At 39.4% G+C, this 23,632-nt stretch overlaps 1 protein-coding gene across 15 annotated transcripts in view; it reads left to right on the plus strand.

Annotated features, from left to right (window-relative positions):
* Mbnl1 (muscleblind like splicing regulator 1) overlaps window positions 1–23,632 on the plus strand; it is a 144,019-nt gene that overhangs the window by 106,118 nt on the left and 14,269 nt on the right. For 8 of the 15 annotated variants that reach the window (XM_013348528.2, XM_013348519.2, XM_026780955.1 and 5 more), the window contains 6 exons: window positions 5,508–5,678; window positions 6,643–6,753; window positions 13,200–13,400; window positions 20,200–20,457; window positions 21,589–21,642; window positions 22,523–22,676. In XM_013348528.2, the coding sequence (XP_013203982.1) occupies window positions 5,508–5,678; window positions 6,643–6,753; window positions 13,200–13,400; window positions 20,200–20,457; window positions 21,589–21,642; window positions 22,523–22,676 (949 nt within the window). The remainder of the gene's footprint in view (window positions 1–5,507; window positions 5,679–6,642; window positions 6,754–13,199; window positions 13,401–20,199; window positions 20,458–21,588; window positions 21,643–22,522; window positions 22,677–23,632) is intronic. The other 7 variants (XM_026780846.1, XM_026780885.1, XM_026781038.1 and 4 more) reach the window with 3 other exon arrangements.

Here is a 23,632-nt window from a genome sequence, read left to right on the forward strand (position 1 = left end):
AAATTGTAATATATGTTAGGGGCTGGAGCAATGTCTCCATAGTTAAGAACACTTCTGTTCTTGCAGAGGGTCCAGGTTCAATTCTCAGTTCCTGCATTATTAGTCAAAATCATTTGTAACTCCAGTTCCAGGGGTTCTGATGCCCAATTTGGGTCTTTATGTCCCCAGGCACACACAGTGCAAATATGTACACGTAGGCAAACAAAATAAATATTAAACTATGTTAATGTCACATAATATATTATGAATAACATAGAAGAATAACTAGACAATGAGGTCAGTTCATAAGAAAACATTTCATGGAAGGGAGAAATCTTAGTGACCAGTGCCATTAATAATCTTATTTTGGGAAAATATGGACCAGCGGTAGGGGGAAAAACTAGCAAGAAATTTCAGTAGGCAGCTACTTGCTTCCACAGTCAGATTTCTGGCCAAGATCTATGCAGTAAATAGCTCCAGAAAGTGCTTCAAAAAAAAAGTCTCTGTCTCTGATTTCACAAAGGAAATACTGGTTTTGTTTTAACCGTTGAAATAAACGATTCTAGTTTGAGGAGCCTTACTTGAAACTCGGTGTTGCCAAAGGAAGCTGGAGAAGACTTGTGAGGGGTATATAATTTGTTCATTGCCTCCCTTATTCTAGTGTCTACCCAGATCTGACTGGGTAATTTCATCCTACCCATCCTTAGTATTTGGCAGCAAGACAGTGCATCTTTTTAGACTCTGACTACATAATCATAGGAATCCTTTTATTTCAGGTTAATGAAAAACAATCAAAATTTAATTTTGACCTTTTTTCTTGTATTATTAAATTATTATACCTTCTAACTAAAGTGCTGTTTTATTTTTCGTCATTTAGCAGGTTTTTAAAATGAATATTAGAAATCTCTCAGGCACAGCTTTTGCATTTTTCTGAATTCCCATCTCTTGGTTTAATGTTTTATCCTTTCTGTCCTGTTGATTGCCAGGGACTCACCATAGTCTCCATCTTCTCTCTTCATGGACATGAATTATGATTCCCATCCATTCACTTTGTGAATTCACTATGTTTACATAACGATACAATTATTTTTAAATGTGTAGTACGGAGTTGTAAGGTTGAAGAGTGAGCCATTTATTTGTTCTGAGCACTAAACACTTTGCTCAAACAAAATTTCACTTCTTTTCTTCACAAAGGTGATTATAATTTCTCAAGCTAATTGAGCTTGTCCTTAAATTCGGGTGGAATGAATTTTAATATCATAACTCGCAAGTGTGATGTTCTCAGTCACCATTGCTGATTTCATTCAGTTTAGTGGTGATCTGAAAGTAAGACTGACCTGGAATCAACAAATGCAAAACACAAAAATCCCACACGAACAAATGGGTTAGAATGGAGTTTTTCTTTGGGGGATGGTTAAGGAAGTGCAGCCTGTCCATCATTGATGACTGGGTTCCGTGCCTGTTTATTTTCAGGATTTTCTACAGCTGTAGTGCTTGAGTGAGCCACTTTGTTCTTACTTAAAGGTTTGAAGGAAAGTGGGGACAATATTCAGAGTTATTGACGGCACAGTATCCAGTTATGTAGAAAGCCGGCCTGAGCTCTTCTCAGCTTCCCTTATCAGAGAGGCACAGCGCCTGCTGTGGTTCTTCTGACAAGAAGACATGGCCACATAGAGTTCACCGATTCCACGAACTCACCCAACCGAACAGCAAAGCCGCTGTCTAAAGCAATCTTTGTACAGTTACAACATAAGTGCAAGGCACGTGTCTGTGAAGCCAGATGCAAATACACTCCAGGGGCGGCAAGGCACACATGAGGACCTGAGTTCAAATCATCAGCACCGCATGAAAAGCTGACCAAGGCTGTGCTTACCTGGAATCCCAGTGCTGGGAGGGAGCAAAGGAGAATGCTCAGCTACCTGGCCAGCCAGTTTAGCCGGTCGGTGTCCTCCAGATTCAGTGAGAGACACTGTCTCAAAGGATAAAGAACAATTAGTGTGCAGACTGGGCACCTGCGCTCGTGCACGCATGCATGCACACACACACACACACACACACACACACGTCTGTAAAAACTAGTAACCAAAATTAATGTGTGCTGAGGTGACATCTAAATGATTGAGAATAGTAAGTCCTACATGAATCTCCAGATGTGAGCTTTATAGGCTATACAAATTTGATGTTAGACTTGTTGAGGGTATTGTCTTTTTCTACATTTTAGGGTGCCAAATACAAATGCAAGGGATGTGTGCATAGATCTCCTGACCTCCCAAATCACCTTACAGACTGCTTGCTTTGTTTGTTTGTGTGTGTGTGTGTGTGTGTGTGTGTGTGTGTGTATGTGTGTATTTAAAGGCTTGTGATGAATATAAATTATTTCCTGGTCTCTGAATAAAAGCATTTGGTCAGCATAGCTCATAATAAACACTTGGTATTAAATTTGGTTTGTATTCCATAACATTCATTAGCACTAGGATATACTGCTGTTAGCGTTACCTGAATTCTCAAAGGAAGTTATGCTGCTGGTGGATTTTAGTTGTTTTGTGGTTTTAGACATTTAGTTAATGCTCTAGCATGGAATGTTTGTTCTAACTTATTCCTGATCTTTTTATTTGTGGAACTTCAGTCATTCAGTAGTATAGTCAGCACCCAACCTATTTTAAACCCCCTAAAAATAAAAGTTTATGAAATATCCCTTGTGTGGATTACTGTTACTTTTTCTGTGCATATCGAAGCAAATTCCTATGGCTTTGCATAAGATGTCTTCTGTAGTATCTTCTGTTATGCCAGAACCATCAAAGTGCTTATGCAAATTCACATTGCTGGACCCAACTTGTGGTCACAGGCACTAGAGAGAAGCTTCCCTCATGCTCTAACCCCAGTCAGCATGTTGGTTTGCCATCTTGAACTTGGGTGGATGCCTTACTTCAGCTGCCATTTCTCTGTGTGGAATAAATAGGCATCTTCTCAAGTCTCCCCAGGAATTGTCACAGGACAGATAAGACAAGTAGGAACATCCTGTTTAAAATATACCCACAGCTTTTGGAAAGTTAGGGACCAAAACAAATTAAGCAACAGGTAAGAAGTGTATTCAGGTGATGCCTCTCCCCCTGATTAGTTATCTTAAGCACAGAAAGGAGGCCATGCGCCTGTCTGCACTTCTAAATTTCAAGACGAATGGGCCTGCCAATGGCTCAGCAGGTATAGGTGCTTGCTGTCAAGCCTGGCAACCCAAGTTTTATCCCAGAACTTATGTGATGGAAGGACAGAAGTGACTCTCACAAGTGGGTTCTTCTGTCTCTATGAGCATGCTGTGGAATATAATACATATTATTTTAAAACTTTGAAAGGACGCACTGATGCAAAACTTATAACCAGGACATGAAATTCTTTTCCATGATTTCAGTCAAGGCTGTGTTCGTAGGTAGAAGGGCTGGCTTGGTGATGCGTGGTGAGCGAAGGCACTAGAAAGGAGCACGAGACAAGCAACTGTTTGTATCTACAAGTTCAATGCCAGGCTTTGTTTGTGCTATTTATGGGAATAAATACAGAAACTGACTGCACCTGAGTCATCTGGGTAGCCATGACCTTTTTTCTATACTTCAGTTCAGTTTTAGCAAAGGAAAAGAGGTGGAGACACTGGGAGCCAGAAGTCCTGTTTTGTGTACAATTCTGTGAAGCTATCAAGAGCCATAACTAGCAGATAATGTAAAAAGTCACCTCCTGGCAGTGTTGTGTTTTGCTCCCGTTTGATATGGCATTAGAATGTGTGGGGCTGATGTGTTTCTAAGCATGCTGTGCTGAACAGAGAGCTCACGAATTAAAGGACTTAATATCTCGGCCATTTGCCTATCTAATGACTTTAGAAACTAGGGTTTGGGCATTAGATGTATAAATTGAGGATATGACCGCTCCAAGATGTGGTTGAAGGGGAGATTTTGACTGTAGAAATGAGGGAGGATACAGCCAGAGGCATCTGGGAGGGTCCAGAGCAGGGAGAGAAAGTAGTAGATTTAACATGGCCAGCAGACTGGACTTGGCCGTAGTTGGGATGGGGAATGAGAGAGGATGACTGACCAGGAGACAAAAAAAAAGTGGTAAGAGAGAGGAGGCTGAGAGAGGAAGACAGAGAGAGAGAGAGAGAGAGAGAGAGAGAGAGATGGCAGGGTTATATGGGAATAAGAAGCCGAGGAAGGGAAGCCCATGGGCTGGGGAGGTTCAGGATAGGGGCTGAGAGAAGCCACAGGTAGTTGTGCAGTGAGAGCCTGGAGGCCAGCACTCCTTTCAGTATGCAGATAGGTGGCCATGTGTCCCTTCTGACAGTGCTGAAGACTGGCTTTTTTGGTAGAGGGAAATAGGGGCCAGGGTTTGGAGGAGTGGGGTTTCCTTTGGACCTGAGAAAGACTAAGGAAGCTATAGACTGTTCACAGCCTTAAATTCTCAGTATAGAGACTTGTCCTAAAAACTCTTAAAGGAGAAGAACCTAAATAGAGTATTTGACTTACAATTGTGGCATAAGCATCAGTTTTCAGAGTTAGTTTATGCAAAGTCAAGTTAAACAGAATTTACTTTTCTATAGACTAAAAAAGGGTAAAGAAGGTTATTGACAGCTTAATCTTAGTGATATCTTCTTAACCAACAAGGAGTTCCGAGGGAATGCACTGATGAAAAAGTTGTCAAAGTAGTTGTGGAGATGTATTTGTCAATATGGTTAAAGCATTTCCCACAGTATAGCATATTATAATCTTTAATAAATGCTTCCGATGAATAACGCCAGGGTAAATGCATACTTATAGTTATTAAGCTTTAGTGATTTATTTTGGTTTTATTTTTCATTGTCAGTTCTTTGCAGGGTGAGCATCTCTGCCTCTGATTATTTTCATAGTTTGGGGTCATGGGTCAGTGTTATCTTTGAAGGGCAGAAGGCTCATTTCTCACAAGTATTTGATTATCTGTAAATCTCCATTGCTGTGAGAAAATGGTAGTTCTCTTGTCAGCCATAAAATCCCTAATGCATGAGACTTCTAAAAGTTCAGTAGCAGTTTCCATTTTATTTGTTCTGGGTTCATTTGGAGGCATTTCCTGAAGAAGCAGTGTTCTTCGAGTCCCCTAGGCTGCTTTCTTGAATTCAGTATACATAAAATAGCAATGATAAGCCTGCATCAGTCTCTCCATGACTTAATGATGTTGAGGAAGAAGACCTTGTGGCCAGCATTCAGAACTTTTTAGTTGATAGTCACTGCTTTAGATTTAACTTTGTAATTATAGACTTTTTAAATGGAAACAGTAACACTTAACATTATGTTGAAGGAACGTCCTTCAGCTTTTGAACTTTTCAAATGTCTTAAATTCTTGTTTTGATAATACGTTTGTGATTGGGTTTATTACTTTTTCTTAATGTGTAATAAAATGGTGTGAATGATAACTTTTATGAAAAGCTCATAGCTATAGATGACTTATTTGTGTATCATTTCTACAGTTCACTAGTTTTCTGTTTCACAACGGTGCTTGCCTCTTTCATCTTTCAGGGTCGTTGCTCCAGAGAGAACTGCAAATATCTTCACCCACCCCCACACTTAAAAACGCAGTTGGAGATTAATGGACGAAATAACTTGATTCAGCAGAAGAACATGGCCATGTTGGCCCAGCAGATGCAGCTAGCCAATGCCATGATGCCTGGTGCCCCATTACAGCCCGTGGTGAGCACGCTTTCATCCTTATCCCTGTCTGTGTGGCCAAGTGCTCCATATCTGTACAGAAGCAGTGACTGTATGTGAACACAGGCAGCAGTGGCCATTGCCTGGTATTTTCACCCCGTGAAGTTACTTAGCTTTGTGCCAAAGGTCTTTGGCAATTTAAAGGCTAGCATTGCTTCCCCTAACACTCTTTTCAAAATTAATCATTTAACTTGCAGCTGTTAGCCTGGTATTTGTTAAAAATAGTCATCAAAGTCAGTTTAGGGAAGATATATTCTGTATTGCCTTTAAAGGTAATAGTGATGCTTTATTTAAGAACAAAAGAAGATAGATATATAATAGTTGTTGGTTTTGAGGCTCTTTCTCCCTTCCTTCCCTCATTGAAGAGAATCCCTGTCATTTTTCTTTCTCCAAAAAGAGACTTTGTGAAAACCTTAACTTGAAATTACTTTGTATTCACAAAGGCTAGGCAAATTTTCACCATGGTGAGTCATAACCACAGGCTTGGAAGCCTTCTCCAAAGAGAACTAATCCAAGACAGAACTCCAAGGGCCTTTGAAAATAGCTAGATTTGATAAGCTACGAGTGATCATAGATACTTAATATTTTCCTAACCATGTGCATGGGTAACTTGCTTATGAACACACATTCCTATCTAAATGTTTAGATTGATGATGTGCATGTGGTAAATGAATTTAATAATCTTAGTTATGTCATAGTTATTGTTTGTTTGAAATGGTGTTATGTTAATTATTGTACAGAAATCCTAAATTGCTTACGTATGTGATGAAATTTGTAGTGATCAGAATATATCTGACAGTAATTTATCACTAACGTATTATTAACTTATTATAAGGTCATGAAAACACGTTTTTCTAGTTTGTTAATTGTAGCATGCGTGCTAACTGATTTTTTTTCCTAATACATTTTAACACCTGAACTCAATGTAATTATTATTCTCTCTTAGAACTTAATGCAACAGTCATTCCAAAAAAGAGGGGGGGATTGCATTTCGAGGTGGGAGGGATCCCCATATTACACCGGCAGTGATACCAATTATCAGTACTGTACAGTCGAGGTGAGAGAATATTATAATTAATTCTCTATCATTTTAATCTGATTTTTATTTTATTACATTATTGGGGGCTCAGTTAAAATGTGATCTCTTTATTTTTATGACATCTCCTAATTTTATATGTCTGTATGGTGATAACATAAATATTTTAAATTTGTTAAAAATGTTTTGTATAATCAATCATTCTCTCTTCCAGAAAATATAGGACAAAAAAAAATCTTTCTTGAGCTTGGTTCTCATGTATGGTTTCAAAGATCTGGGGCAGTTTCTGCTTTAGGGTATAAGGTTGCTTCTGACTGATATGAGGTCCTTTTTTCCACTTAAACTTGTAAATCATATTTACTGTTGTTCTGTGCTCTCTGTGACCCAGAACACCACTGAGATGGGCAAGCATAGGTCTGGGATGGAAGAGGCTATGCCCACCATGGCTCTGAGATGCTTTCAGTGATGTCTCAGGCCATGTCCTGACCTTGTCCTTAAGTCTTACCCTCCTGGCTGATCCAAGGTCATATATGCTTAGCTCTGGGACAAACTCCAAAGACCTCTATTCTCTGAAATGCTAGTGACATATGTGTTTACATAGTCACTAAATCATAGATTTCTGAAACCATCAGATTTATGGTACTTTTGTTAGAAAATTTTCTGCTTAGATAACGTCATTGTCTGTATTAGTTATGAGCACAGGCCTTATGTTAATTTCTCCTCACATCATTATATTTCAGTGAAGATTACCCTTTGCAAAAGTATTGTGAAACCATAGATGAAAAGTCTGTGTTCAGGATGGTGTTATTATAATAAGTATTGAAATCATTTTAATTATTCAAATCTAAAGCGTTTTTACTATAATGACTGTAGAGAAGGCTTTAATACAGGAAATTTGCCTTCAAAACCCCCCTGAGACTGTTTGATCCCCTTTGTAGTCAGCCTTGTTTTGATGAGGATAATAATATAGAAAGAAATGGGATGATCGTAACCAACTGGTTTCTGAAATTTTGATTTTGGCTACCTATAGAATACAGCTAAGCCAGAGCTGCCCTGTCACTAACATAAACTGTGGCTCTGAACACACAATGAAGTGTGTGTCTGAGGATGTGTAGTCACGAGATCAGGCAGTGGAGGTGTGAAAGTGGAAATTCTGTGAGCAGAGCCATGGCATCGGAGCATTAGGGCACCAAAGGCCTATGAGGAGAGACAAAGATTGCCATCAAATAGAAGACAATGTTCTAGTTCTCGGTGCTCAACGAATGAAGCCCCAAACGTAGTACGAGGAATAAGGAGGGGAGAGCAGATGTAGTCAAATGAAAGGAAACATAGAAACATCCCTGCATACCTGACAGACAGAAGTAGGAGTAAGGAGTTGCCCCGTCATCCATAATCCAGACAGAGGCTCATAGTGCTTTCTCTGCCCTGAAGATGGAAGGAGTTATAACTTAGAGCCAGAGCAAAAGCCAGAGAGGACAGCCTCAGATGGGCCACAGTGGCCAGCACTTGTCGGCAGTGTTTCCAAGACAGGAGAGGTGACTGTTAGGTCAACAGTCACTGAATCATTAGACCATGACATGGTGCTGATAACCTGGCTAATGCAAGAATTCATAGGAGACTTCTCTGCTTTCATTAGATTGTCATGCAGTATATCAATTAAATAACATTTTAGAGACAAATTCCATAGTTGGGGGGCATCTACTGCACACAGCACTTCCATATTCCATTCTCACACCTTTCCTGTGAGGTAGGTATCAGTATCTCAGGGGTAGAGATTGAGGCCCAGAGGCTCAGAGAGGTTGCCTGCACTGCTCAGGTTGCGCAGCTAGTCAATAGCAAAGTCAAGATGTTAACCAAGCCTTGCCAGATGCAGAACACATGTGGTAAGAGCATCCAGGGAACAGACTGTCTTGCTACTCTGGATTTCTGATTGACTGAGCTCTTTGATGTTCAACATGGAGATAGAATATTAAATACATTATCAAGAATGTCTTTATAATTGTATAAACATCATTCCCATTTTACACGACTAGTAAAAAATAGGGTTGATTATAAGAAGTATAGTTTTTTTTTTTGTATGCCTAATTCCTTGAAAGTTTACACAAAGAATTGTAGTCTTTGGGACCTTAACTCTACTTGGCGTTAATTTTCTAATAAATTATTTTAATTTATTAGAATCATTATAAATTCATTTTAATTCTTTTATAATATATGATCTTTGAAGATAAATGAGATTATAGCACTTAGTTTCCAAAAGAAAAAAAAAGCAAAAAGGAAAAACCTTCCATGTTCCTTCATAAGTGCTACATCATGGCTGGAGGTTGGGATGTAATGAGAAATTGGCATACAGTCTAGCTGACCCTGAACTGCCTCTTCCGGATGACAACCTGGAAGCAGCACCTAGTATATGTCTTAGGCTCCAGGATCAGCTCCAAGCTCTCTGAACTGCAGAGAGATCTTTGTAATCAGTAGGTGCTGAGAATTGGACATGAGCTCAGGAGTTCCATTAATGTTCCCTTACCCACTTTACTTGCGACCTGGGTTAGCAGTTACTGCACAGTTTCAGGAAGCAGCTGTTCCTGAGGTCCACACCAGCACCTTGAGATGCGTAGTCTGTGTAGAGATCCCCAGGCATTCAGTGACTCTGACATGTATGTGACCAGTTCAGAGTTTTCAAATTCAGCTCACGTCTCCAGTGCTGTTGTTTCTCTTGTCCCCTTGACTTTGCCACCCTTCCATGTTCCTAGTGTTGCTTAGCAGTAGGGTGCAGAATGCTTTGAAGACATCATTTGTCCTCCTGCAAGGAGCACATCGAAATCGCCAATGTTTTCTTGCTTTACTGTCTTGTTTACCCACCGTCATGACAGGAGATAAGGCCAGTTCATCCTATAGTGTCTCTTCTTCATCAGTTACATTGATATATTCATTAGTCCAGCTGTGCACCAGTGCGTCTGTGAATTCTCAAGCAGCCTGAGATCAGGACCTGAACTCTGAGAACAGACCTTTGTTCATTTGAAACCTTTTTACTGAAAGTCTCAGGCGAGACTGCACTATTCAAATGTTTCTTTAAGTGCCTGGGAATAAAATCACATAGAGGCTTTCAAAAAAAACCTGCTTCCTAGGTACCTTTCCTTGGAATTCAGACAAGGAGGAGTGGCTGAGGAAATCACAGTTTCGAAGACTTCCAGATAATTGTAATTCACACTTGGTCATTATGTGAGAACCAGATTTCAAACCAGATTGAAATTAGACTCAGATGTGTTCACTCCCTGACTTTCCATATTCCTTTACAAATGATGAACACACAGCATTTGTGAGCATTTTATTTAGAAAACAGACATAATGATGTCCCCCCGCAAAATGGCAATTCATTCATTCATGGAATGCCTCCTGTAGGCCAGGCATTGTTCTGTGTTTTGAGGACTTAGAAGGGAGCTAAAAGATATCTCCCTACTCTCCCAACCCTCCCCAAAGAAAGTTTAAAGGAAGAAAAGCCTTATATTAGGAAAATATAAGTAAAGCATGCAAGCCACAGATAGGGAAGTGCTAGTAATAATCATGTTTATGTAGTTAACTAGGATCGTAATATGAAATTGAATAATATATTCAGTTATAATGAAGCCTGATTACCTTAATGTAAGCAAAATGTCTCATTTAAAACAAAACAAGTGATATATAACAGCCCTGCAATTAGTAAATGTGCAATTTATTTGTCTCACTGGAAAATGCCCTGGGAAAAGGCAACCATAAACCAACGTCCTTTATGCGACCTTGGAACAAATATATCTATTAGTCATTGTTACAGGGATGTACTCAGTATCAGTTACACCAGTTACACAGTTAGACATTATCCAGTTAGTACTGGAGAGAACATAAGGGCTACTTCAAATATCAGTGTATCAGTTACCATCTTTGAGATCCTCTGAGCCCTCTGCAGGACAGCTCTTGGAATGCAGGAGTGGCCATGGTCACAAGTGCAATTTCCTCAGGGTTAGTGGCTAACAGTAACCAGCCCCAAACACAAGGTGCTCATGGTTTGTGACAGCTACATTTCATCCATATATTGGTTTTCACTGTATTTTATTTGATGAGATTTAACGAGCCTGAGTTTTATTGGCCTACCGTCGTTGTTTTGTCAAGTCAGAATATATTTCTTCATCCGAATGACTTTATGAATTCAGCCTTTGCCTTAAAGTAATTAATTATTATAGTGTACAATGACATAAACATTTCAGTAACTTTCTGAAATAGGTACTAAATGGGCTTTCTGGAAACCCATTTTAATTCACAGAAATGGAATGCAGAGAGGAAAAATATTAACTAGCTCCCAGTCTTTTAGATCTCTGCTAAATTTCTAATAATTCTTTTATCTAGTTACAGCACTGGTCTGAATGGCTTTGCATGTATTACATCTAACTGTGGGAAACAGAGTACAGATTTGACTATTATATTCCTGGACAGATGTTGAAATATAATGTGTGATCACCATGCAGGACTGCCCCTTTCATGGTGCTGACCTGGCCTCCAGGATACAAAGAGGCATCCTGCAATCAGCTGCTGTTCAAGGAACTGCTGAAAGACAGAAGCCCCTGGGCCCAGTTTTAGATATGAATGATCGTTTTTAATAGTGTAACACATGAACAGTTTCTTATAGCCTGAGGGTACCTGCTTTGGACGGGGATAGGTTGGGGGGTGGAGGTGAAGGTCTTATTTTAGGCGACTTCATCTTTCAAGAGCCATGCACCTGTCAAAGTAGCTAAGCTTGGTATTCAGAATCACATGCTTAGACGCCTAGGTATTTTAGCTCGAAAATATCACTGTGAGCTACGCTATAAATAAATTCTTTCTAGTGAATCAAAGTACACATTAAATATTCTATTGTTCATAGTCTTCCTAGTACATATGTGTGTGCGGTGCACAGCTATCATGTAGAATGTATGCTCAACCCTGCTGCAGAAGACTTTTGGGACCTAACACTTTTTTTTATGAAAGATTGTCATTTACACTTTTAGCATACCTGGCTTTTCTCTATTAAATACAGTAGCACCACCCCAGTGTGACAAAGGTATGCAGATACTGCCACATGTCTCCAGGGAGGTAGAATCACCCAGAATGAGAACCACTTTTTGTGTAGAAGGGTCTAAACACTGTTTTATTCCTCTGCATGCACGATGTCATAGCAATATTATGGAAATGACATTTTATTTTGTAATTTGTTTGATTTCATGTTATACTAATAACTTGTATATTCTTTGTTGCATAAAGTTTTATTGCAAAGCTTTCTGGAGTCTTTCCTATACTCTAGCATCTTATAACTTCTTATCAGAGAGAGGAATTGGCAGCACTTTAATCTAATATCATCATAGTATAATACTGTTCAGTAGATCTATTTCTTACTATCAGAACTGTTAAAAATTACCTTTAAGTACAGGTACCATTTTTCCATGAGAGAGAAAGCGAAAGAAAACCTTAGAGATATACATACACACACACACAAATATATTGAGAGAATAATTTTTATACAAAGCACTAAATTTTAAAACTTAAATTTATTGAAAATCTATAATCAGTAAAACTGTAAATTGTGTCTTGTTACCCCGGCCAAACTCTTAAAATAGATTTCAACAGACTATTGAAGATTAGATCTATTCTTTGACATTCTGATTTGCATATCAAAAAGTAACATAAGTCTTCATCTATCGAAGTATTTCCGTCATAAATCCTGTCTGCTGACAGCCCATCCTATGCTGCCAGGTGTAATTCTTGAATAATTCTGTGGCATTTCCTGGGAAGTGTTCTATTTCAGTCTTCACATGCTAGACTTTTCTCTTTCTAGTGAGGCTTAGTCCATTGCCAAATGCCTCCCAAGGATGTGATGGGCTCATAGAATCTTGACCATTGCTTCTGAGAAACCCACATCAAGTGACCAGGCCAAATGCTATCTCCTCCTCACCCAAAAGACAGTGTAATCTTTGCCCCTCACAGCCCACAAGATGTGCTAACTGTGCACTGGCCAGGGGACTCAGTGATGCTCCAGGACTCCTGTACCTGCTCCAGACAATAGGGCCCTTGTATCCTGTTAACACTTGTGAACAGACCTTTCGAGTATATCTGTAGTTACAAAATGTATATTTCAGAAAAGTTTCTAGGAATGAGTTAGGACAAAGGTGGAGGATGGGTGACGACAAGCAAGTGTCTGCACTGATATATTCAGGACAAAACCCCAATTTTAGATGCAAATCTTCTAAAACTCTCTGGAAGTTCATCTGCTAGATTTTAGGAAAAACATGACCTAGCGAATTTCTCTTTTCTAAAACCTTTTAGACTAAATTCAGAACAGAATTAAACGGAAGTGAAGGAAGGAAGAATGAGTCACATATGAAGAATAAATGATAGTTGTATAAAGTGGGGTATTAACTTGGAAGCGAGGCCTGCAATTAAATTTCGCTTTCTATTTTACTTTTCAGCCAATGTTTTCAGTTGCACCAAGCTTAGCCACCAATGCATCAGCAGCCTTTAATCCCTACCTGGGGCCTGTTTCCCCAAGCCTGGTTCCAGCAGAAATCTTGCCTACTGCACCAATGTTGGTCACGGGGAATCCTGGAGTTCCAGTGCCAGCTGCTGCTGCAGCTGCTGCACAGAAATTAATGCGGACAGATAGACTCGAGGTAAGACCAAGAATTGCATCTGTGTAGTTTCCATGACAGTTCTTAAGTATTATGGCCAGAAATGACTTTAAACGCTGAAAGCAAGGATTTTCCTTCAGTATTTGTAGCATTTAGTTAGACCGGAGTTCTCCTGTTTTGAGTAATGGAATTTTATAAAAGCTACTCTTCTGTGGTTAGGCTACTAGGTGAAGAGTGGAACTGGGCTTGGGGTGCCTATTACTTCGCTATGCCATCAGTTTCTTTGAAATATATCACATGTTGCTAGTCATGCACATACCTCAAAGAATTAGAAAGAAAGAAAGCATTCGGGACTGAACAGTTGCTTCTTGAATGTTTATTGCTGTGGCATTGTAGCAATCAAAAATTAGAAATGATTGATGCCCTCAGGAGCTCACAGACACGGAAGGCATTGGCTACCGTACATGAGACATCCTAAAACTCACTACAGATGTTCCCATAAGCTCTGGAATACATCCGTTGAGACAGTAAGGCAGTTTTGTGGAACGTGCCCTTATGAGAGCCTTTTAGGAAAACGTCACTTGGCTGTCATAGGTGGAACGTGAACAGATGCCCAGGCTTTGCTGTTGCTGACTGAAGAGGAAATTAAAGTTATACATCCAAATTTGAAATTAGCACGCAGAGTTCCAGCATGTCATGAATTAACAGGCTTGGTAGACCGCAGGAAAATGGCCTCTGAGTAAGGCACAGATCTGCATCCAACAGCCTTCCCTGTCTGTCTGCATAGAGGGGACTCTGGGCTGAAAAGTCCTGCGTGGACTGAGTAAGGAGAAAGCAACAAAGTCAGGCATACGTGAAGGCAGTTGAGTCTAATAACTAGTGAAGTTAGCAGAAGTATAGTAAGTGTTAATCTCTTACTTATTCGTTAAAGCTTTGGGGATGTATTAGAAAGAGTATCAGATCACAGCATTTTTGTCAGGATGTCCCCCCTGACACAGACATCACTCCTTCTAGCCTTAGAACAATCTGATGGGAAGACACTGTTATTACCACTGTTTCCTAGAGAGGTAAGTCGGGGTAGGAAAGAGATGTCATGCAGCCTGTCCTTGCCATAGAAATACACTCTGCTGTTTGGCTTCTCATTACACAAGTGTAGCAGTTCTCTTCTTAATGCTGTCTGCAAGTGCAATACAACAGCATTTGCATCAGCTTTATTCCCCTGGTCTTTGTAAAGCAAGCCCAGGATTCTTAATGCATGATTGTTATTGACTAATGAGACTCAAATCGTCTGAGAGAAATGTCAGTATATTAATTATTAATATGTAATAATATTCAAAACACTGAAAAAATGGTCTTAAAAAAACTCAGCTACGTTTTCAAACTCTATTTTTTTCCCTTAAAATTTTAGGTAGTTTTTCTGTAGTTGTATTTTGTGATTTAGTTTTCTTCCTTATGAAGAGCTGCTGTGTTTTGTCATTTGCCTTTGCTACTGCTAGAACAATCTCTCCTTCTGCATACGGGCGTTCCTGATAGCAGTGAGCATGCCGTCCCTTCTGTTGCCAGCATCTGAGTCATTGTCACAGTCACAGGGCCTGCAGTGGGAGACATGCATGTGCCTCTGCTCTGCAATGATTCAGAGCTCCCCCAACCCCCAGCACCTCCAGAGCTGGAGCACTGGAGGGAGAAAGACACAGAAGGAGTGCCCACAACTCTTTTCTCACAGTTGACACCGGTGATTACTTAGAGATTAAAGTCGTGTTCTACAATAAAATATTTTGGATTTTTATTTTCTTCTGAGGTAAAATTGGTCTAAAACAGTTAGGATCTTGGCTTAGTTCTTCTTGCTACATCTTTTCCTCCTTGTCTCTAATTGACACACAATACAGAGATTTCAAATCACTTAGAAGTACTAGTGTTGACCAGATTGGATGCAGAGGTCTGAAGGTAGAAAATAGAAACCCCGTAATCACTGCTTGTAGGGTAGTTAACTCCTTAAGCTTGGTTTGCCACATTGACTTCATGTTGCTTATATGTAAAATTTGAGATTTGCACTGGTTTATTTTATCTTTAATGTCACAGCACATTTAAATCATTCTTTGTCTTTCAACAGCAACCAAAAGAGGTGTTAAAACATTTATTTTTAAGTGTGAGTGTGTGTGTGTGTGTGTGTGTGTGTGTGTGTGTTATGTACACATCACAGATACGTAGCATTTGTATCAATATACGCATCCATTCTTTGCTGGATATTTTTACAAATATACTGTAATATATATATATATATATATATATATATATATATATATATATTACAAATATTCTGTACTATACACTCAAGTTGTGGTTTTCTCTTAAAGTGAGGCCAGTTTGTTAGTCACTAAAAATATGCTCCTAAAATTCTGCTTTGTGGTCTTGGGATTCTTTCTGTAATTCCCAGCATCATTTTAATGCTTAAAGAGTATTTAAAGAAATTATTACAGTGTGTACAGGTATTAGAAATGGCTAAGACTTAAGGTCATGTATGTGCTTCATTACAAAGCATTGATAATAATGGAAATCATTGATTAGTCTAAAGAATCATAGTAAGCTTTCATTCTGCAAAATGGATCCACAGATTCATTTATGCTACCATATCCAGTAGAGAACTATACCAGGTGTCCTTCAAGTTAAAGGTCTGTTTTGGATACCAGTGAAGCCTTTACTTGCTGTTTTCTGTTACCAAGAAAGGACCCTCATTAAGACTAGTAATGCTCATGTAACTTCTACCCTTAAATGTCAGCTCGCCAGCCGGCTATGAATTTAACTAGACACAGAAAAACACATTCCCTCACAGAGATTGTATTCGTGATAGGTGATTAGACATAACAACTTTGAGGAAAAGTTTAAATATTTGTTGACCTTTTCGGGGGGACACGTTTAGGTTTTGACCATTCCAATTAGAAAACGTGTTGTCTTGGTTGTGCTATTAGACATGGTGCAGTTTATTTACCAACTGAACAGAAACTAGGATCACTGGGGGTGGTAGTTTAAATCTGACAGTCTCGTTCATGTAGACTTGCTAGTCTGGTAGCGGGTTTCAGGAATTTTTTTCACTCATCAGGCAATTGACTAGCCTTCAGAATACTTGTTTTATAACTCTCAACTTTGCACCCCTTGAAGTGTTATTATTCGTGACTCTGAACTGAAGATGTATTTCTAGTGCTCATAGTTTTATACAGACTGCTAGGTTGCAGTGAGCATTGCTCGCAGTATACTGAAGGACTTTAGACACAGTGACAGGAAAGAAGTTCCTATCACACAGTAGTAGCCAAACACACCTCGGGGGCTGCATAGTTCAAAGACTTATTAAGACATTTCTTTGGATATTTTTTTCTGGCTATTTTTTCCTGTTGACTATTTAAGGTTTGTAATTATCCTACAGAAGTTTTGTTAGAAATGGGACTTAGAGTGGTTTTGGTGAGTATTGCAGTTGAAGTGCTGCTTTTCCTGCATTATCCATTTCCTGTTACACTGTGTAGACCAACCTGGCCTCCGGTATCAGGTCTGCTTTGATCTTCACAGAGTAAGAAACTCTGTGTTCAGTTTTGAGTGAATCCTATTTTGTGTATGGCTTAGTATATCTCATCATTTTAATTTAGGTTTGAGAAACATTTATCAATACCCCAAATTTTTTTACCAACAAATTTTGTTTCTATATATTCATGTTAGAAAATTAGGAAATTAGCCAAAATGCCTATTGTTGTATTTCCTTTGCAAAATTGTTTGTAATATGAAAATGATGGAAATAATCTATATATCCACTTAAGAGTCACCCATAGTCTGTGCACTATTTAATATCTGATGTGCAATCAGAAATGATGATTTGAACCTCACATAGGAAGATGAAAATGTTGACGCTGTTATGGCTTTATTTTCTGAAAAAGGTACCAAGCTGTCGCTAAACTGTGATCATCCTCATATTAAAATGTGTGCAAACAGGAAATTACACAGAAGGAAAATGGAGTCAGAATATTGCTCGGGTATTTTTTATTTAATTTTGTCTTCTCTGCTGCTAATTTGCTGTTAAATTTTATAAGTTCTCATCCTGTTTTGGAATATGAGATTAAATCTGTTGCAAATTTTGTCAACTTTAGTTTACCAAGATAAACTACATCTGAACGTTTTGTTTTAATGAGGTTGGTAAACCTAGTCAGAAGTTTTCTCCAATTTTCAGAGAAAGGAACAAACCAAACCCATATTCAGCAGTCATCGCTAGACCCCATTTTACTGGTGGTGACTGTTAGGAGGAAATGTGTTTGAAAGTTGTCCCCGTTCAGTGCCCAGCATTCCAGAGTTTGTCTATCCCCCAAAGCTTCCCCACCGGCTCCCGGCAGCCCAACTCTCACAAGGTTGCTCCTTCACTGTCCCCTGAACAGCAAACTAACGTGACGGCAGCAGTTTGTGTGTTCTTCCATGTCCGTCCCCATCCAGGTCAGAACAAAACACTGGAAAAACATGTGTAAGTCCAAAATGCAGCAAAAAAAAGAACCTTTCATTTTCAAAACTTTAAAATTTACTGTAAAACTCTGCTTTTTTTTTCTCTGATTAAGCATTTGTACAACTCTCCCTGCTTGCATTCCACAAAAAAAAAAAAAAATGAAGTGTGAAATTATAGTCAAGGAGTCTTTAACCTATAGAAAGCATACATGCACCAATGGAACTGACCTTCCTGCCAGGGTGGCAAACGTGAAACATAGTGTCAGGTCTTTGCCTTCAGTTCTCACCTAGGCAGACTTGGGAAAGAGGAAATTATTGAGAACTGGCTGGAGAGAGCGCATATAGGCCCATCTAAGCTTCCTCTTGGATGAATTGCTTAAGCACAAAAGTGACCTTTGTTCTTCATAACATGGCGTTATAAACATAAAACATAATATGCATTCTACGTGTAGGCTCACTCATTACATTGTAATTTTTTTTTTCAGACTATCTCTTTTGCTGGCTTCACTGATAAGCTTGTAGTTTTTAACAGGCTCCAGGAACCTGTGCTCTGAAGGCCCCACCACTTCCTCTTGTAGTCCACTAGAGAAGGGGAGTGCCCTGAAACACAGCTTGGCCACATTTGCTTTCTAAATTGTAAACTCGTGGTTACACTTGAGTTTCCTTTGTTCTGTTCAAGAAGGTGAATATAGTACTAAAACAGCCTTTCGAAGCTTCCTAAATCATCTGTACCCTTAGTTACTCAATATGCTTAAAAAAATCGAATAAAGTAAGAGGGTGAGTGGTGCTAGGCCATTGCTGTGCTGTAGAACACACGTCTTTTACTAGCTGGGAGTTTCCCGGTAGTCATTTCCAGCTCTTAATATTTAGCCAAACCCAGGTTCTTAGTATGAGCCGCTTTCCATCCTAATAGGGTCTGAACATAATAGGGACTGGTTTAAATGCAGTCATTTTTATGAGTCCCTTTAAAGTCCCAGCATCTCAGTCCTGTTTAACTGCAAAACAGAGTGTTCAGTGTCTGCATTCGCCCAGTTGGGGGAGGGGGCATGCTGGAAGTAGGAAAACTGTCTTTGAAGTGTGCATTGTTTAAAAAAAAAAAAAATACCGAGGTTTGAAGCTAGAGCACACAATAAAGTCAAGCCTTTCGGAGTTTTAGATGGCCCTCTGCTGGTCAAAAGATCAAACTCCCAAAGGGAGACTTGGAAACTTCTATACGACTCAAAGAGCAAGCGAATAAGAAATAGTGTATTTTACCTCTTCCCCAGGATCCCCACACTGAAGTTAACAGCCATAAACCAAGTAGGCAGTAACACAAGTGAATCTTCCTCCCTCCACTCGTACTGATGCTGACTGCATTTTCAGCGCTCAGAAGTGACTTCTGGAAACACTTGGTAGAAATGCCCGCCAGTTAGAGTGCTTTGTGTTTTCACTTAGAGCTAATGTCTGTTTACCCAAATTCTTGCTGCCTGACATTCACTAAACTAAATATTTTAACATTTTAAACAACTCCAGTACCACTTATAAATCTCATAATTTAACTTTGGTTTACTGTGAATCAAGTGACCTGTATACCTGAATCTGATTTAATTTAAATTTTTATTGCTTTTATTTATTTATGCATATATATGTCTACTCACTTGCATGCCACACAGTGTATGTGAAGATCAAAGGGCAGTTTTCAGGGGTCAGTTCTCTCCTTCTGCCCTGTGGGTTTGAGGGATCAAGCTCAAGTTGTCAGGTGGGGTAGCTCTCATTGGCTGGGGCAGACATAAGCAACTGTCCTGCCAGCATCCTTGCTCTGGCTCCATGATGTCCAGTCCGGGACAGCTTCTTAATCTTTCTTATTTTAACAACCTTGACACTTTGAAAGAATGTTTAGTATTTTGCAAAATACTTCCCATTCATTGTGTCTAGTATTTACCAATCGGCAACGATATAAACACCCTGTGTGATAGGGCTTTTTGGGGAGGTGAGTAGGGAAGTCACATTAATACAATGGTGTTCCTGTGTCTCATTCTTTCTTAATATTCATGTGCTCACCTGGTGAAAGTGGTGTCTGCTGGCTTTCTTCACTCTAAAGTCCACATTTTCCCCTTGGTAATGAATAAGTACAGCAACACTGTGCTGGAATAGATAGCTCATGCTTTCCATTCATCATGAACGCGCTTCCTTTCTCAAGGACATTTTGCCGGAAAGATTCCATATTTGCATACTAAGCACTGCCGAATCATGCTGCTGCATTGCTCCAGTTTACCTTTCCCCCTCCATATACACCCTTGGCCCCCAGTTTGGATCGTTGAAAAATCGTCTTCAGAAAGGACCTGCTTGCTCACATTGACTGAATCCCATTCATTTCATGACCTCATAGGTGTGTCGAGAGTACCAGCGAGGCAACTGCAACCGAGGAGAAAATGATTGTCGGTTTGCTCACCCTGCTGACAGCACAATGATTGACACCAATGACAACACAGTCACCGTCTGCATGGATTACATCAAAGGGAGATGCTCTCGGGAAAAGTGCAAATACTTTCACCCTCCTGCACACCTGCAAGCCAAGATCAAGGCTGCCCAATACCAGGTCAACCAGGCTGCAGCAGCACAGGCTGCAGCCACTGCAGCTGCCATGGTGAGTAGAGAGAGCAGTGCCCTCCTCGTCTGCAGTCAGAACGATATTGAACAATTTGTCTACTACTACAAGCTCTTCATCTATTAACCTCTTTGTTATGTTTTGCTGAAGATATGTTTGTTCAGGTATCCCACACAATACATAAAGAAGCTGCCCTTCACAGAAGTGAGGGTAACTCCTCAGATGGTTCAGATTGTTCCTCCTCTTGGCCTAACCCTAAGGATCTGTCTTATTCTTGCTATAGGGTTTCTGACATTCCTGCTTCATAAAGAGCCACTTGTCTCCTCTTTTGACATAACAACACTGCCATCTCCAGTCTCTGTACATCATCGGCCCGCCGTTGTTCTCTTTGGGTGTGTTCTTTTGCACATCAGAGCTCTTCTTTACATTTATCTTGCTTTTAATAACATAATCTGGAACTATTTAGGAGAATCACTTTGACAAAATTGTTTTCAAATTAGCTGCAACATTTTGCATAGCCTGCCATCTAGATAGTGTGAAGGCCTACTGTGGCATAAACATGATTGTTCAAGAGCCAGGTCTTGACTAAGCCATTATACATGAAGGAAAAAGAAACTGCGCTACTCAAGGAGTTAAAAATCAGGTCATTTAGAATAAATACTAAATGGTTTTTCTTAAGATAAACTTCAGTATGACCTAGTAGCGGAGTTTAAGGGGTCCATTTCTTGGCTTAGCTGTTTTAATGTTATCCTTTCTTATATATAAAATATATAGCTTTTAAAAATAGTCATAAAAGCCATTGTCACTACACCATAAAATGAGAGAGGTCTTTTCTGTGTTTGTTTATGGATACTTGAGCAAAAATACAGAAGGCAGACTCTCTCCTTTTCTCTTTCTTTCACTCCCTTTTTTTTCTTTAGAGTATTGTTTGTAATTAACTACAAAGAGGAATTATCCTCCAATAACAACTCAATAGTGCCTCTATTGTGCATGCTTAGTCTTGTTATTCGTTGTATATGGCATTCCGATGATTTGTTTTTTTATTTGTTTTTTCTCACCTACCCAAAATGCACTGCTGCCCCCATGATGCACCTCTGCTTGCTGTTTATGTTAATGCGCTTGAACCCCACTGGCCCATTGCCATCATGTGCTCGCTGCCTGCTAATTAAGACTCAGTCGGCTGTCAAATCACTGAAGCGACCCCTCGAGGCAACCTTTGACCTGGTACTATGACCTTTCACCTTTTAGCTTGGCATGTAGCTTTATTGTAGATACAAGGTTTTTTGTTTCTTAGTTTTTCTTGTTTTGTTTTGGTTTTGTTTTTAACCAATTAAAAAAAAAATATATATATAATCCTTTTCCTGTTTAAAATGGTAAAGTGCAATGAAAAACTGAGTGTGGTTTCCTGAAAAATGAGCAGAAAGACCTAAAATGTGTACATAGATGGCTATGGTACAATGAAAGACTGGAATCCCAGCAGCCCACATTCAGTTTAACTACATTGTCAAGCGTTCTAATGAAATACTCAGAGGACAGTAAAGTGTGGTTTTCACTGTATATTTATCTCTGTACCTGTGTGGTTAGCATGGCTTTAGTGGTAGAATTCTTAGATTTTAACCTGTAGAGTGCAGTATTTGAGGAGAGTTTGCATGCTCTGGGACATTTGCATGTGTCAGCGGACTGGGGTGGGCAGAGCTGGCTGGAGGTCGTGTCCCCGCCAGGTGCTGTACGGTGACCTTCTCACAGTGCTTCCACTCCTAGGCCCCCATGGAGCTCGCACTGCACCTTTCCTTCTTCCCCAAATCAACGGCTTCTCACGGAAAGCCTGAAGCATTATGGGACATAAAACACCTTACTCATGATAACATCTGCTCTCCTTACTAGTGGGCTTTTGTTGTGGACGAAATAATGCTTCCTTTAAAGCTTTTATCTTGCTTAATTTCCTTAATTGGTTTTGTCGACTGGATTTTTCCCTGGGTAGTTAAATGCTCTGCTGCTTGCTTGCTCGTGCTCCCTAACAGTTTTAGCCTACAACTGATTTTTCTTTTTTTTTTTCTTTTTCTCTTTTTACTGGTATTTGTTTTTATACTCGTTCACTAAACAGGGAATTCCTCAAGCTGTACTTCCCCCATTGCCAAAGAGGCCTGCTCTTGAAAAAACCAACGGTGCCACCGCAGTCTTTAACACTGGTATTTTCCAATACCAACAGGCCCTAGCCAACATGCAGTTACAGCAGCATACCGCCTTCCTCCCACCAGGTAAGGGCTTGCATTGGCTACGGAATGCATTTCTGATGACCTGCTCAGGGTTCTACTGTTAGAGCAGGTTAATCCCTGCAGCCCAGGTTAGCCGTTAAGTCATAGAGAGGGTGTAATAAGGTAAGGTAAGGTAGCCAGCTGGGGCAACACTCAGCTTTCATAAATGGCTTTCCTTTGAAACTGAAACTTGAGCTTACTGAGACAGAGATGTTTATATATTTGTGGGTGTTTATGATATTTGGAATTGAAATGTTCTCTTTTTTTCTCTTTCCTCAACACTGTTGTATGTTTGTCAAGCTGTGTTATGATGCTCTCTTGCTGTAAGACCCCTTTGCCTTCAAGACACCACAGTTTTATGAAATGACTCAATTTTGACATTTTCAATCATTAGTTTGCAAAATGGACCGAGACAGTTAAAAATGTATTCATCCTAGAGCTCTTAAGATGTGCTCTTCGTATTAATTATGCATTGCTAAAATTACTCCTGTTCCAATGCTGAAATTAAAGTCCAACTTCCCTTGGTGTTTGTATTTACTGCTTAGTCATCCCATGGTCTTCCTCTTTAGTGCTTAGTCATGCCTCTCTGGTTTCAGCTCCCTTTCAGCTTGCTCACATCCACATACTCTCATCCATAGAGATTTAAGGGTTAAAAACACTAATAACTCACTAAGTGTCTTAGAAATTTACTATTTCAACATCCTTAATTCTTTTATTTTGTACATTGCTTCACTTTTTATACACCTCATATTTTAAAATTAATTAACCAAGAGTATCAGTAATCTCTTTTTCCTATACATGGTTTTATTTTGAGAACACTTTGAATATATATATATATATATGCTACTTTTGATAAAATAGTTTATTAAAATGTTAGTAAATTAATAGCTAGGTATGTGCATCATGGCTCTACTACCTTGTGCTATGGTGACAGTAAGTAAATAAATAAGCTAGCTGAA

Source organism: Microtus ochrogaster, chromosome 1, assembly GCF_000317375.1.
Source record: "Microtus ochrogaster isolate Prairie Vole_2 chromosome 1, MicOch1.0, whole genome shotgun sequence".
NCBI lineage: Eukaryota > Metazoa > Chordata > Mammalia > Rodentia > Cricetidae > Microtus > Microtus ochrogaster.